This window comes from Desmodus rotundus, chromosome 3, assembly GCF_022682495.2.
Source record: "Desmodus rotundus isolate HL8 chromosome 3, HLdesRot8A.1, whole genome shotgun sequence".
Lineage (NCBI taxonomy): Eukaryota > Metazoa > Chordata > Mammalia > Chiroptera > Phyllostomidae > Desmodus > Desmodus rotundus.
Window position 1 is genome coordinate 10429421 of NC_071389.1, and position 16667 is coordinate 10446087.

At 53.5% G+C, this 16667-nt stretch overlaps 1 protein-coding gene across 1 annotated transcript in view; it reads left to right on the top strand.

Annotated features, from left to right (window-relative positions):
- IGSF21 (immunoglobin superfamily member 21) overlaps positions 1 to 16667 on the top strand; it is a 228230-nt gene that overhangs the window by 184196 nt on the left and 27367 nt on the right. The window contains exon 4 of the mRNA XM_053920619.1: positions 8949 to 9067. Within this exon, the coding sequence (XP_053776594.1) occupies positions 8949 to 9067 (119 nt within the window). The remainder of the gene's footprint in view (positions 1 to 8948; positions 9068 to 16667) is intronic.

A 16667-nucleotide genomic window follows, 5' to 3' on the forward strand; every position in this document is an offset into this window, starting at 1 on the left:
CAGAAGCTGGAGGGCGGGGAGCAGGTGCAGGCCGGGGGCCCGGAGGGCAGGTTTGGCACTAAGTCAGGGCAGCGTGGGAAGGAGAGAAGCCGCCTTTTTGTGTGTGGCTGGCTCGGTGGCAGTCCCTGATGGTTCAAAGGACTCGTTCGAAGCTGTAAAATCTATTCTTAAATAATTTCCATCCCACCGTTCTCACCAGGGATGTACCACATGTCAAAGCCCTCCAAGCTCTAGGTGCTGGATTTGGGATTTGGTGACGCCAGTGGGAAGGGACCACCCTGTGTCTGGTTGTGGAGGGGTGGAGGCTAGAGAGATGGCTGGACCCACGGGGAAGGAAGAAGGACTGAAGACCAGATGCCCAAGGGTTTCTTAAGCACATGGAGGTTGAGTCCTGTTACCCTCCCCTCCCCCTGCCCCAGGGGATCCCATCCCAAGACAAGGCTAGATCTAGACAAGGCCCTTTCTTGCCAGTCCCCACCCACTTTCCCGGATCTGCCAGTTGCCACAAGTGCTACCCCCAGTACCTAGTCCATTCCTAGTACTGGAGGCTTCATGCTGCCACTCAGGGCCTATGAAGAGAAAGAAGGCAGCTGGGGTGATGGAGCCAGGCTGGCTCCCAGCCAGGCTGTGCCAATTGCATAGGTGTGAGAAGGAGGGGCGGGAACCTCAACAACCACCCGCCCCCTTTCCCCAGAGAGCAGGAAACCCTTTTCAAGTGTCTTATTAGTAAATACTCCAACAGCACCCAGGGCTGCCGCCAGAGACTTGATGGCCTTTCTTATTAGCTTTGCCTAAGGGCTCTGCAGAGGTGGAGAGTTTCTCTGCTAATGTGGCCCCAGCATCCAGGGGCATGACCCTGAACTTGGAGAGTGAGCAGGTGTTTGAGGGAGGGAGCAACAAGGTCCAGGCCTCAGGGGGTGTGCAGCCAATCAGGGAAGCATGGCAGATGCACACACAGTAAAACTTCATTACTTCCCACTTGAGCTCTTTCCAGCAGGGATGAGGGAGAGCAGAGCTGAGCAGGCACCAGGCTAATAAGATTGCAGGGGGTGTGTGTTAACCTACTTGCAAGAATGAACTATTTCCTGGCCCCTTAGAAGCTCTGTTTCAATGCAAACAATGGTTATACAAATGAAAGGCTCTCTAGTCTCTTCATTAAAGCAGTGCCTCAAAGGACCAATCGCTACCTGAATCTCCTCCATTAGCCCAGAATGAGATACTATGTATATAAATGAAGATGTTTGAATTACAAAATGCTTTTTAAATAGGGTGGATTATAAAAGTTTGGTTCTGACAAAACTTCTGATTAGGTGGTTTTATTTCACAAGGGATTTGAGTCCATACACCCTTCCCTTCCTCCCTGTATCCTTTCTGGGTCAGGGCCAGATCTGGGAAGGGTTTGACTCTCCAGGGGTGGAAGCCACAGAAGGGAAAGTTTGAAACTGGAAAAGGACAGGCGAGATCCTCACTGTGATAAGGTCACCCTGGCAGCAGAATGGGGAGGGGACAGACTGGAGGGACCTCGGGGAAAATGAAAAACAAAAGTGGAGAGATTTTCCCAGCGGACTGGGCACAGTGGAGTGGAAAGCAGGAGATGTCCTCAGGCCACCTGCCCCACAGCCTCCCTTCACCTGAGGGAGGGTCAGAGAAAGCAGGGCCTAACCCCTCCCCTCAAATGTCATGGACACCCTTGTCACTGCATGAGTGTCCCTAGCCCCCACCGACCCCCCCCAGCCTTTTTATCCACACGCACACACAGTTCCAGCAGGACTTGCTATGGGGACTGGAAGCTCCCTGCCAATAGCAGGCAGCGCGGTACTGGGTGGGAATGGGGTGTGTGGGTGAGCGGCGAAGTGGGGTGGGACGCTTCTAAAGGAACACACCTCGAGCAGCCTGTGAAAAGACAAAAACTGGCAAAAGGCCGAGGGCCCTCACACAGTAGCGTTAGCGAGGGCTGGACCGTGTCTTACAAAGTTAAACAGGCGCCCAGCCGTCCCGCTCCTCCGTGTGCACCCAAGACTAAGGAAAGCGCATGCCCACACAAGGGCTTGCACACATGTGCTTGTAGCACTTTCGTTTGTGATCCCCAAGCGTGCCCGACAGCAGGTGGCTCATAGACAAAGGTGGGTGGGTGCCTGCGTGTCACGGGATGCCACTAGGCACCAGCTATGGCTAAAGGCAACAACATGAATGAATCTTAAAATAGTGATGACAAGGGAAAGAAACCGAACCAAAATAGTACCCCACCTCCATGACTCACTCCTAGGAAACCCTGGGAAGCTCAGTCTCCAGAGACAGAGAGCAGGGCGCTGGTTGCCTGGGGGCCAGGGGTGGGAGGGAGGACAAAAGGACCCAAGGAAACTTTGGGGAGGTGATAGGTCCCTTAACGTGACTATGACAATGGTTTCAATGGCAAAGACATTATGTCAAAACCCAACAAATGTGTACACTTCTCTCATAGTTTATTGTTTGTCAATTATACCTCAGGAACGTTATAAACATTTTTTTTTAAAGCAAGGATCCCAGAAGATGTATGGTGTAGGGGCAAGCCAACCTAACACATCGCACTACCCCTGAGATGTGCAGCATGAGATTGGTATTCATCATGACCTTGAACCTGAGGCAACTGAATTAATGTCCAGCCAAGTTCCTCTACGGAGGAGGGAGACATATATGCAGCCTCCATAGAAAAGGCACATTTAAGTGTTGCCGTTTAAAAGTATTTCCCTGTCTTCGTCCTTGCAATGTACTCGACACCATAAACAGTGTCTAGAACATAATAGGGACTTAATAACTTGTTTTAAAATTTAAATCAATTAACGGCATAGAGGGATGAAACTGACAAGCGCCTACAGCTCAGTCTGTTCTAAGTGCGTTTACATATGTTCCTCAATTTAGGCTTCAGTTCTCAGCAAAAGTTAGCGACTACGGCATCCAATTCCCCGAGGGTACAGGAGGGGTCCCTCAAAGATCCGGCCCTGGGTCCTCCCAGCCCACCCTCTGCCCACGTCCTCAATCTCGATTCCACAAGAATCTGGGGCTCTTTCCCGTGGAAAGACAGAGCCAGGAAAGGAAGGGCGATCTGAGGCTGTTCAGTCGTGTCAGGTGGGGAGAACGTGAACACGACTCGCTCAGCAAACTCCAGTCATCAGGATGAAGGGCCCACCGGAAGCCAGCAGAAGGGAGTTGGGGAACATAAAAGACCATCCTGTTTCTCCCAGCAGGGAGGAAGCAGATGGCTCTCATTACCTGGAGGGGTGGCGGGGCTCAGAATAGAAATACACTCAAAAGCAGTGCAGGCAGATTCCGGAACCGGAGAGAGCAAATGAGTTTGCTGGTACAGGAAGATCGGAGGAGTGTCGAGGGAGACGGGTGCAAAGACAGCCCACCCACTCGCTCTGTGACCTCGGCCGGGCCACCTCCTTTCCGGGCGCCTCAGTGTTCTCATCTATACCGCAGGCATCATCATACTATTATTGCTGTATAACACACATTAGAACATGTTTACAATAGAACGCATGCTAGAGCATGTTGCATATACTGTGTTACAGCACAGGGCAGTGTCAGGGATCCAGTGAGACAGGGTGACATGCTTAGTTCAAGGTTTCTCCCTGTGAATCTCTACAAACACCAGCACTTCCCCAAAGGCTGTACTCCCACAAGGCGGGTAGTGTAATGCCCACTCATCAGTTGGAGGAACCGAAGCTCAGAGAAATTAAAGGACCTCCTTCAACTTTACACAGCTGGACAGGCTCAGAGCCCAGGGTGCCTAACAGCCTCACCAGGCTTAGGCTGCTTTCCCTGCCCTCGTTCACACAGTGGCTATACCTGAGCACCTACCATGTGACCTGGCCCACCCTTCTAGGAGCTCGCTCATATGCTTTCCTGGGAGGAAAGACAGATAGGTAACAATGTAGCATGAGACGGACAGGTAGAAGAGCTCAGACAAGTGCAGCCCTGGGGAGGTGGAGAGGACCTCTGTTTGCATGGGGGTGGGCAGTCTGGGCAGCCTGCCTGGCAGAGGTGGCATCTGCATATAGAGCCTATCTACGTATCTAGTGCTTCTAGTCCTTGGGACTCACACCACTCCGGCTCTGAGCTATGACCTTGAATTACTGCATATAATCTTCTCGACTGGCTGGGCGGGGGGGGATGACAGGTAGGCTTTGACAGACGGCTGGAGGCATGCTATGGGGACAAGGAAGGGAGAGGGGGCCGAGCAGGGGCGACAGCCTGGGTGAAGGCATGGAAGCAGGACTCAAATCCTCGGTATTTATGCCCACTGGGTGCCACGCCCCACCAAGGCTCAGCATGGGGCGTGGCACCCAGTGGACATAAATGCCTGTGCTGAAGGTGGGCAGCCCACAGTCCTGGCCCCAGGCCTGGCAGAAGCCCCCGTGACCGGCCAGCCCTTGTGTGGCCCCTCCTGAGCCATGGGGGCCACAGAGGCGGTCAATGAGGCCCCGCTGTCTCTGTGCCCAGCTTGTCAGAAACACATTCCTCGCCCGTCAGAGCCGCAGTCAGGTGCTGGTAACCTCGGCCACTCCACTGCATTACACTGGTCTCACTGGAAGCCTTTGCGCTTATTAACCGTTTATTGACCGCAGCCCGTTGCCAGTGAGAGTAGGTCTCTGCACTGCAGCCCCTGCACTGCACGGGGCCCAGCTGTCCGCGAAGGCCTTGCCGTAGGCGTGCAGGTCAGTGTGCTCACGGCTGGGCAAAGGGGGGGCCTCCGGGCTGCTCAGAGCACTGGAGGAGGAAAACTGGAGGCACCAGCTCAGACGAGGCACTAAGGGGCAGATTGGTCAAACCAAAGCTGTGCCCTGGAAGCTGCCGGATCTGAAGATAAGAACCAGAATCGGTCTGGGGTGGGGAGGGGGCGGCGGCAGGGTTCTCCAAGCTCACACTACAGCCCATCCATTTGATAAATATCAATCACACACCTACCATGGTGGTGAGCACTGTGCAAGTCCTGCGTACACCAGTAAACCAGACGGATGCAGATCCTGCCTTCATGGAGCTTAGTGGGCGTGGCTGGGGGAGGAGGTCATTCAAGAGTCAAAACGCACATGATTAATTATGAAATTACAGTTTAGACTGGTACTGCTAAGGAGAGGTATGAGGAGACCTGGTGTATCAGTCAGCTATTGCTGCATAACAAGCTGTTCCAAACCTGGGTGGTTTAAAGCAGCAACCGTGTATTATGGCTCCTGAGTCTAATGGTTGGCCAAGCACATTCCTGAGTGTGGCCTTGACTGGAAGGGCTGGGCCAACAGGGCCTTCTCTCCATGTGCTCCCGTCTTTCGTCAGAGGCTTGTTCTCAGGGCAGAGGCAGGGAGAAAGGCGGGGCGGGGCGGGGTTGTTCTTTTGAGACTCAGACTGGGAATTTGCACACCTCACTTCCACCACACACTGTTGGTCAAAGCAAGTCCCAAGGCCAAGTGCAGGGAAATAGACTCCACCCCTGGACAGGAGGAACTGTAATGGCACAAGCCAAGAGGCATGGATACAGGGACCCAGCCACCAATGTGACCAGTCAGCCACACCCTCCTAGTCCAGGAGGTCACTAAGAAACTGACCATTGCTATGTAACTTGAAGACTTTCAGGGGAAGAAAATGCCACGTTCCCAGGAAAGGAGAGTATTGACAGCAAATATGTCAAAAAAAGGAGCTTGGCTGAAGGCACTTGTGAGGGTCACCTCCAAGGGACCCTGATGGGAGCCTGGGACAGAAGAAGGACGTTAGTGTAACAATTGGTGGCATCCAGGTAAAGTCTGGAGCTGAGTGAAGAGCGACAGCTGAGGCTGGTCTCTTGGTCTGACGGCTATGCCAGGGTCACGTGAGACGTCAACCAAGGGAGAAATTGGGGGCGGGGGCAGTTCTCTACTGTCTGGGCAATTTTTCTGTAAACCTAAAGTCACTCCAGCATGAAAGGTTTGTGTTTTAAGAAGGGACTTGGCACACGGGAGGAACGGAAAGAGCACTGCTGTAGCTGGACATGTGGCGGGACCCACTGTGCCGGCCCTTGTCGGCCAAGATAAGGGTCCTGCTCTTTATCGCAGGAGCAGAGAGAAGCCTCTGAGGGGCTTTGGGTGGGGCAGCACCGTGAACTCCACTGGCATTTGGAAAGGTCTACCTGCAGAATAGACCAGGAGGCAGAGGAGCAGGGTCGGAGAAACACCTGTCCGCCTCCACATTCCCAGTGAGGAAGGTGGGGGGGGGGGGGCCGTGGACAGGGAGGGAAGTGAGTTGTACAGGGTGTATTTAGGAGGCAGAACACCCAGGATTTGGTCACAAACTGTATCTGTGGAGTCCAGACAGGGGACATGCCCAGGGTGGTGTCCCGGAGTGTGACTTGGACCATGGCGGGGAGCAGGGCCATTGTGGAGCGAGGGAACCCAGGACAGGGAGCATCTGAGGCCACAAACATAGTCCTCCGTGAGAGGCTGCCTTCTCCATGAAGCACCAGTCCAGGTGTCCCCTGAGCTGTCTTCTATACCATCTGTGCTGTGTCACTAATCCGTGTCACCCAAACATATTGCTTATGTTGCTGTCATCTGAGCGTGTCATCAGTGAAGCGCTATCACCAAAAACACACCTGCACACATCACCTCTGTGGCTACCTGAACACCGCCACCTGGGTGTCAGCCATGTCATCATCATCTTATTGCATCATCTGGGCAGCTTCCGACTATACAGTTTCCTTACGGAGCTGGCGCCTGAGCGTGTCACTGCGCACCGCCACCTGCACAAGTCGCTTAAGCAGGTAGCCTCTATAGCTGATACCTGTGAGTGTCACCTAAACATGTCACTGGAGGTGACCATCACTATCACCAGTGCCTAGTCAGGAGGCTATTTTTTTAGTCTAGCTGAGTTACAAACAAAGAAAACACTTCCCGGAGGCGAGACAGTCCCCTGCTGTTTGCCTTTGTCGCTGAGCCTGGAGGGAGAGGGAGGCAGCATCTTGCCCACAGTTTCCCTGATGAAAAGCTCCCGGTTCTCTCAAGTCTTTCATGCCAGTCGGTAGACCAGATGTCAACCTCTGTATATCCTATGTAAATGAAGGTATTTATTTATGCTAATGTGTGCTGGGTGGTGGGAGGGAAGGGGAGCTTCAGAGGGGCTGGCTCTGCTCAAAGAGACAACAGGATGGAGACGCAGGCTGGGGGCCCAGGTGTGGGGGTGGCGAGGGGAGGGAGGAGGCAGATAGTGAATCATAAGGAAATGGAGCTGGAAGACAAAACAGGGTGGGCACAGCTGAAACGAGAGAAGAAAGGCGTAAATCTGAGGTTAGATTGCTCAGCAGAAACAGATGGGGAAGAGAGGCTTAGCTGAGTAGAGTGGAAATGTGTCCACGAAGGGTGGGAACGAAGACTTGGACTTGAGGAACGTCCCTCCTCGTGCTGGCAGGACTGGGACACACAATCAGGGTCCCCAGCGGGGTCTCTCTGACAGGTCTGTGAGCCAGTTCGGTGGGAGGCCACCATGCTTGGCATCTACTAGGCGATCCTTAAGTCTGAGCTTCTTCCCCCAGTTTTCCGCTGCAGTGTGGGACCCTCTAAGACCCAAACACGGTGACCGCACTTCTAAGTCGTGGCCAGAATAGGCTCCCCTGGCTGCACGATTAGACCCAGGCAAGGCTGGAATGTGCCGGAGGACACGCAGTGTTCCTGACACAGCGGCCACACGGCCTCTGCCACTGCGGGTCAGGCTCTCAGGGAGACACAGGCTGAAGGAACCATAGGGAACAGCGCCTCCTCCATTCGGTAACACCTGTGTGCAGGACGGCCCAGGGCTTGCAGTGATGTCATCTCTAAGTCCTGGGAAGGATGGGCCCCATATTTTAGAGAGAAAACGGAGGCCCAGAAAGAGACGGTATGACTCACACAAGGTCACACAGTGGACCAACAACAGGGGCAGGACTTGAACTTGGCTCTCTGACACCCCGGCAGGGCTCTTCACTGTGGGAGTGAGAAAGAGCTGTCTCGTTGGCATTTCCATAGGGAGAGAGAACAACATATCAACACATTCTTAGCATGGTCTGACCTGCAGACCCTGTAGAAAGATCTAGAACATGGATTGTCCAACTACAGCTTGTGGGCCAGATCCAGGCTATTTTTAACAGTCTGTGAACTGTGAAAAATGTGTATTTTACATTTTCTTTTTAATGTTGGGGGAAGAAACAAACCCGGAAGAAGATTTCATAATGCATGAAAATATTTGAAATTCAAATTTCAATGGTTATAAATAAAGTTTTATTGGAACACAGCCATGCTGATTTGCTAACGCACTGTCTGTGGCTGCTTTTCCTCTGCACGGAGTTGAGTAGTTGTGACAGAGACTATAAAAACAATAATGCCTAAACTGTTTACCCTCTGGACTTTTAGAGGAAATGTCCAGAAGAAGGTTTCAGGGGGGGTCTCTCCCGTCCTTGTGGTCACCTCCTCTGAGAAGCCCTCCTGCCTACCTCAGGCAGAACCAGCTGCTTCCTCTCTGTGTCCAGCTAAGTTCACTCTTTCCCACGTGATTTGGAGTGATGATCAGCTTCCCTGCCTCCTTGTCCACTGGAGCAGCAGCTCCTTGGAGACAAGAATTTTACTGGGTTTCTTCTCGAGTCCCCAGGGCTGGGTGTAAAGTGGTAGTTAGGCAGCATTCAAATTCCCATCCTGGCTCTTATTGGCCATGGAGCCAGGTGGAGGGGAGGGGGGCAATAATTCTGTTCCCTTTGGAGCCTCAGTTTCTGGGTTTATGGAGTGGGGATCATGGTCCATACATGGAGGGGGAGCACTAGGTAGCACAAAGCCCGGCACACAGTCGGTGCTCCATAAATGTTGCTCCTCCCCTCAGCACAGGACACGGGCATGTTTGTTGAGGGAGGCTGGACTTTGGGGTTGTGCCTTCCAGCTTCGTATCTCGGGGCCCTCACCCTGCTCCTCTGTCTCCCCCAGGCTGCCTGAGGTCCGCGTCTCCGACAACGGTCCCTATGAGTGCCACGTGGGCATCTACGACCGCGCCACAAGAGAGAAGGTGGTCCTGGCATCAGGCAACATCTTCCTCAACGTCATGGGTGAGTGCAGGGCCCCGGGCCGGCATCCCGGTGAGGAGCTGTGTGCGTGCATACGTACGGAGGGGCTGTCCCGGGCACCAGCTGCCAAAAGGCCTGTTCTGTTGGCATGGACCTCTCCCACCCTTGCCCTTGAGGTGCGACCGAAGTGTCTTTGCCACTGAGGATTTCCTCTCAGGCCCCCTTCTTCTACGGGTACAGAGACCCCAACCTCATGAAGATAGAGCTGCGCCTCATCCTTGGGTCCTCATGGACAGGGCACTTCGTAGGGGCTCCGACAGGTTTGAGGGGAGCAAACGAGGGTGAAGGAGTCATCAGAGCTTCCCAGGGGGCAGGGGGCAGTCACAGTTGCTGGGCCTCAGCTTTCCCTTCCGTGAGACGGGGTTGGGACGCAGGCCTAAGGGATCGTTCATGGACCATGCAGCTCCAGGCTCTGTGACCCAGTGGGGACACAGAAAGGGAGCCCCAGGGCACTGTGGGAGCAGCTGTGTGGGCACCTTTCCCAAGTGGGAGCCAAGAGCCATGTTCTTTGAAACACCCATGGGGAAAGTGCCGTCAGGAGGGGGCGCTCCTCAGGAGTGTGGGGGAGGGGCACAATCCAGGAGCCTCAGTGGTGACGCATACCCGCTGCAGACAGAATGATTCTGCCCCCGCGGAACGTCCCTTCCCTGAGCCTCCCAAGGCCTTTGCTGAGACGTGGGGCATTAAGTGATGGGGTGGAAAGCACCCTGGACTGGATGTCGGGGCTCCTGGCTTCGCACGCTGCCTCCGTGCCTCCCTTTCTATGTGTGCAAAGTGGCTGCCTGTGTCCCCGACCCACTCCCAGTTCCCCCATTTGTAAAAACAAGGGTCTTGCTCCCAGCGGTGTCCGAAGCCCCTTTAGCACGGATGTTCTTGCCAGGAACACTCGATTCTGCCTCCGGAACTCTAGGGACTGGGCCTCAACTCCGGGCTCCAGCGCTCTCCGATTTTCTTAGCAAATGCTGTTTATCAAGGAAACAAAGCTGCGGTACTCCGGCAATCAATGAAAGCATAAAGGCCCCGCTGAAAGCCGCTGCTTCTGGGGAAACTGAAAACCTCCGAAGGCCAGACCTCCAGGAGGACATCCATTCCTGCAACAGCAGCACGTGGTGCGCTCTGGCTCCCTGGGGGAGGGGCCACAGCAGGGAAGGGGCGGTGCCAGGGAAACCTCCCCCCTTGCAGTCTCCCACACGTTGATGGGCTCATGTAAAACAAGGACAGGGAGCAGTCGTTGTGCCCAGCCCTGGGCAGGTCACACCAAGGGACAGCACTCAGTTGGCACCATCAAGGGGCTCCTAGTCCCATGAGGGACATGCAAGCAATCATTTAGTCATCAGATGTTTATTGAGCACCTACTATGCGCCAAGTAATGGCCACATGCCTTTAACAGGACAATATCTCTGTCCTCAGGGAGTTTGCCTCTAGTGCGTGAGACAAGCATAAACACACACACAAAGGTGGATTCTGAGATGGTTGTGGATGGTGATAAATACTGGGGGAGAACTCGAGTGACCGCAGGTGGGGTGGCAGCTCCTTCGGGGAGAGAACACAGGGAAGACCCTGCAGAGGCTGCTGCGCTAAGTGCTTTCCATGGATCGTCATTTAGCCCTCACCACCAACCCAAGGGTAGGAGCTAGCGTTAGTATCCCCATTTTACTGGCGCAGATGTGGAGGCGCAGGGAAAGCCAGCAACCTGCCTGAGGCCACCCAGCCAGGATCACAAAATCTTCCTCTGTTATTAGGCAGCTCGGTGTTGGGACCACGCTTTCAGAGCACCGATCCAAACCTCTGAGTATTCAAAAACACACTAATTCTGTATATACCTATATTGATACAAATACCAACATCTGTATCCATACTCTTATCCATATGCAATGTATCTCTCCCCGCCCCAATTCTAATTCTCACCTCACTTGGCCCCGGACCCAGGACAGTGGCCCCACCCCTGCAGCATGCAAGCTAAGGGCGCTCAGGGCTGGATTCGAATTCCAGACCCACCACATGCCGTTCATTAGCCTCCCTGGGCCTCAGTTCCCCCATCTGTCTCCATTATCACTGCCTGCCTCATGCCCCTGGTTTCAACCCCTGCGCAGACAAGTCCCATCCACGACTCGTGACTCCAAGGACGTTTAAGCCAGTCTGAGAAAGGAGTGTTCACAGTTTTGTGCAGACCGGCTCCCTGGAAGGGGGCCCAGCTCTGCCCTGTTTCTGGGAGTGGTGGGCAGCTGGCCTCTGCCCACCCATCACCCTGGCCCCCTTAGCCTCCACCTGCAGGTCTGCCTGTCCTGGCATTGTGTGTGTAGGGGAGGAGCCAGGGTCTATCCCAACTTTGATATCGACAGTAATACCTCCCACCTGCTGACGTGTGCCACTTCCGAAGTGCTTACAACTGAGCATTTCACCCGACCCTCACAACAGCCCCTCAGAGGCGGGAGTACAATGATCCCCGATTCACAGATGAGGATGCTGAGGCTCAGGGACTGGAGGGGATTTTCTCTGGGCCCCACAGAGCCGTGGCTGCTCCTGTCCCAGAGGAACATGGATTTGTAGCTCTCCAAGGTCTGGAATGGTTCTCCCAGAATCCAGCAGCCTTGTCGGCTGTGAGGCAGAGGGAGGCTCAGAGAAGGAAGTGACTTGGCCAAGGCTGGGAGGATGAAGTGAGATAATCCCCAGAACAGAATGCTCTGAGCTCAGGCCAGCTTCCAGTGCTCGACAAATAGTATCTCTTCTAGTATCAACAAATAGTAACCATGTCAATTAAAAATCAGGCACCGTTAGAAAGGTGAAAAATTGCGCCACCCTCCCCCACACCTCCAGGACTCTCTTCTTTAAATATACGTTAAGGCAGGTTTCAAAAATTAAAATGTGTTCACTGTTTTGGCCTGTCTGGGACATGGCATAGCCCTTTTCTTGTCACGTTCGCACACGCCGAAACCCTCCCTCTTAGCAAGTGGAGGTCTTGCTAAGGGGAGCTGGGCTCTCCTTTGTGCCACAAGGGATCCTAAAGACCATGGCAGCCATCGGGGGTGCAAGGGAGCCCCTGTCCAATGTGGAGGTCAACGGGAAGCTCCCCAGGACAGCAGGGATGAGGGGGAGCCGGGGAGCCGGGCATGGCCCTGGGCCCCACGCGCATCAGAAACACAGAGCAGTTCTGCAGGAGAGCCGAGCATCAAGCGTCGAGGCTGCCATCGCCGGGTTTGCATCCAGCACATTCTAATGCGCTGTTTCCAGAGGCCTCCGGGTGGAAATCAAAATGCGAGAGTGGCTGTAATTTCACGCCTATAACATCCCTGCTATGTGGTGGGGGAAGACATTCGGGAGCCCCGTGGGTGACACCGAGGACTCGTGCCGCACGCCGTCATTAAAATGTTTTTATCCGAGCTGCAGATAAATTGTAAGCCAATTTCAAAGCCGCATGCTGAGCCCTGGGAATGCATTGCACACAGTCACAGAAGCGTTGCCGAGGCCCTCCTTGCGGGTGCAGGTTACGCGGGAGAGCATATTAAGGGTGCGATGTTACAATCAATTAAATGTTGTGAGGCGCAGACACCCCCACCCTGTCCAAGCCAAGGATGCTGCTCTTCCGGTGCCACCAGAAGGCCAAGGCACAGAGCTGTCACCACCGAGAGGGCTATTCCAACCCACAGCTAAGAATCATGGTCACGCTCCATCACGTAGGGTCTGTGTGCTCAGCCCTGGGCACTGAATGTCAACCCAGTTAACCTGTGCCCTTCAGGCATTGTCACCCCCATTTTACAGATGAGGGAACAGAGGCTCTGGGAGTTTAAGGGGATCACCCATGTGAGTGACAAAGATGGGGGTCCCTCCAGGTCTGCCTGAGACAGGAGCTGGTGCTCTCAACAGCAGCTCTGAACGCCGAGGGAAACGTCCCTACCTTTGACACGAAGGCGGTTAGTAACTCCAGTGTTGGGAAGTGTCAGGAGGTGGTGCAGAGTGGGGAGAGAGAGGACCTCCCCTCAGGGAGACCGAGGCCCCTCTAGGAGCGCTTGGCTCTCCAAAGGCCAGACAGTTGCGTGGGGCTGCTTTCCCTAGGGGGCCTGCAAGGGTTTGGGAGGACAAAGCCCTTCTCCATCCCTGCGTCCCCATCCTCTACTACCCAGGGTCCCTCAGTACTACTTAGCCCCTCTGGAAGGAGCACTGGACTTGGAGTCTAGTGGAATATATATATATATATATATATATATATATATATATATATATTAGAATAGGCCCCCTCTGGGTTACATCCGCAAAGACCTTATTCCAAATAAGGTCACAGTCGCAGGTGCTGGGGGTGAGGACTTCGACATGTCAGAAGGTGACCTGGACACCCGAACACAGGGGCATTCTGAATCTCATTCATCCATTCTTCAGTTGCTCATTTACTTAAGAAGTATTGCTTGAGTGCTGAGTGTGGTCCAGGCAGGTGGTGTGCACTAGAATTCAGCTTCTGCAACCTCCTGGAACTTGCAGTGCCAGAAGGGAGGCAGGCATGGACAGGTAGACAGCTGGGACCTGCAGTGTGTCGGGGGTGGTCATCAAGCAAAGCAGAGGCAGGTACAACCAGAGGGAAGTGGGACTCCTTGGCTATTTTAGATTTTTTTTTAAGTTTCTTAGAGAGAGAGGGGAAGGGAGGGAGAAAGAGACGGAGAAAAGAACATCGATGTGAGAGAGAAACATCAATTGGTTGCCTTTTGTACGTGCCCCAACAGGGGATTGAACCTGCAGCCCAGGCATGTGCCCTGACCGGGACTCGAACCAGCAATGCTTCATCTTGAGAAAGGGCACCCAATCAACTGAGCCACACCGGTCGGGGCACACGGGGCTATTTTGAACAGTGTGGTCTGCCAGGCCTCTCCACAGTGATGCTCAGAGAGGGGACAGGTCTAGAGGCTGAGGGGACAGCCCTCGAGGGAGTAGCTCGCGGTGCACACACAGAAGCCGAGGCTCGGTGCCCATGTTCAGTCACAGGGCTGCCCATCACATGCGATCACAAACTGTACGACTTGGTTACATCTGCAAAAACCCTATTTCCAAATAAGGTCACATGGACAGGGACTGGGGGTTAGGACTTGAGCATCTTTTTTATGGGAAACAATTCAACCGAAAGCAGTAACTGGGCCACAGGGTAGCAGAGCAGGGGTCACTCACTCTCTGACTCTGGATCCGACACTCTGCTCCCAAGCACACGGGTCACCCTCCGCTGAGCGCTCACTAATATGCCAGGTGCTGTGCCAAGCTCCTCGTGAGGTAACTTAGTGAACCGTCACAGAAGCTCTCTTAGGTGGGTACTACCGTTTCCCCTTTGTCAGAAAAGAAACCTGAGGTTCTGTCACTTGCCTAAGCCACCCGGCCCAGTAGCGGCAGAGCAGGGGGACGAGCCTCCTAGGCAGCTAACGACTCTGCACTACTAGAAGTCATAGAGTATTGGTAAGCATTAATAAAATGTTCTATCGCAGGATTCCCGTCTCTCTTCTGGAGAGTTCCAAGTGAGGTTGGTGGAGGAAGTGGAATTTGGGCCCCTGAGGCCACAAGGGCACCAAACCACACCATGAGCTTTCCCATTCCGAGGCCAGGGGACACAGTCCCCACCCCGGGAAGAAGTTGTTAATGAACTCTACGCAGCTTGTCTTTTTTAAAAAGTTCACTGCATTTTAATTCAATGCATCTGGTGCTTTCCCCTCTTGGTTTGTTTTTTTTTCATAAACTGTTTTATTGAGACATAATTCAGATAACATCATTCAATGATTTGGAGTATACAATTCAGTGTTTTTAGCCTATTCACAGAGTTGTGTGACCACTTTTAGAACATTTTCCTTACCCCAGAAGAAACCCTGTACCCACTAGCCATTGCCCCCATCCTAGACCCCCTCCCCCCAGTCTAGGGCAAACACAGACCTACCTTCTACCTCTGTGGGCCTGCCTGGACCCCCCGTGTTAATGGCATGGTGCAGCGTGTGCTCTTCTGTGACTTCCGTGACTTCGTGCAGCGCCCGCAAGGCCCACCTGTCCATCCCGGAGCACGTAGCAGCGTTTCGCTCCTTCCTACGGCTGAATAATGCTCTACCGCGCGGCAGACGACGTCCTGTTCATTCACGCACCAGCGGATGGGCATTTGGGTGGTCTCCACTTTGGGGCTATTGTGAATAATTGTGCTATGAACATTCACATTCAAGTTTTTGTGTAAACATACATGTTTCATTTTCTTGTAAAGTGGTATTTAGATTTGCATCTCGCTACTGGCTAATGGCGTTGAGCATCTTCTCATGTGCTTGTTGGCCATTTGTGTATCTGCTTTGGGGGAATATCCTCAGATCCTTTGCTCAATTTCAGTTCAGTTATTTGTCTTTTTGTTATTAAGTTTTAAGAGTTCTTTATTCCAGATACAAGGGCCTTGTCAGATGTGCAATTTGCATATATTCTACCCCAATTTCAGTTACAATTTCACTTTCTCGGTGGTGTGTCCTTTAAAGGAAAAAAGGTTTTCATTTTGTCGAAGTCCGGTTTATATATTGTTTCTTTGGTTGCTTGTGCTTTTGGTCTTATCTCTACGGAGGCTTTGCCCGACCTGAGGTCGTGATTTACTCCTATGGTTTTCTTCTAACAGTGTTTGTAGTTTTTACTTGAACATGCAGGTGTATGGCCTATTTTCAGTTTATTTTTGTACATGGTGCGAGAGAGGCACCTCGCCCCTGTCATTTGCACGTGGATGTCCAGTTGCCCCGGCCCTGTTTTTCGAACAGACCCTTCTCTCCCCGTTGAATGGTCTTGGCATCCTTGCTGAGATGCAATTGACTGTGAATGCGAGGGTTTGTTTCTGGGCTCTCTGTTCTCTTCCCTTGACCTATATGTCCATCCTCGCGCACTTCTGGTGCTTTGTGAAGCCATCTGGCCACCTCCCGGCTGGCTCCATCGCTCCCCTGCTGTGTGCTTTCGGACAAGAACTTCACAGGAAGTCGTCCTGTGAAGGTTCCCCAGCCTTCTCACCACACCAGTCTCACCCTGGGGCTGGCCAGTGCTCCCAGAGGGACAGAGATTACAGGCATGGTGGGGGACAGGGGGGTGGGGTTGAGGCAGGCTGAGCCCTCTTCCACGTGGCCAGGCCAGAACCCAGAGACCTGGTGCTCTGCTTTCTCAGATTCTTGAACTCAGTTGTGTGGACTCACAGCCAAATGCTGCTCTCTAGAAAAAGGAGCACATTCCCAGAACCAATAATCACAGGGTCAAGGACCTTTCTTGAGATGGGTCTTCACGGGGTGGGGAGATCTCAGGGCTGAGGGTAGAGTCGGCCCCTCCAAGGCTTGCTGATGCTGCCGCAGGCTTGAGCAGAACAGGAGAAACACAACTGAGTCCCAGGAGGGTGCCAGTGGGAAAGGGGGCTTCAGTTTGCAGGACTCCCTTTCAGGGAGCCTGCCCAAGCATAGGGCGGCTGTGGGGGATGGGAGTCTCCAGGCAGGAGCAGTGCATTGCAGGTGTTTCTGGCCATCCAGGGGGTAGGTTAGGTTCCCTGGAGAGAAGCTGCCTGAATGAGAATCCCTGGAGGTCTGCAGGCAGGGCAGCTGGGAGGCAAGACTCTGAGCCA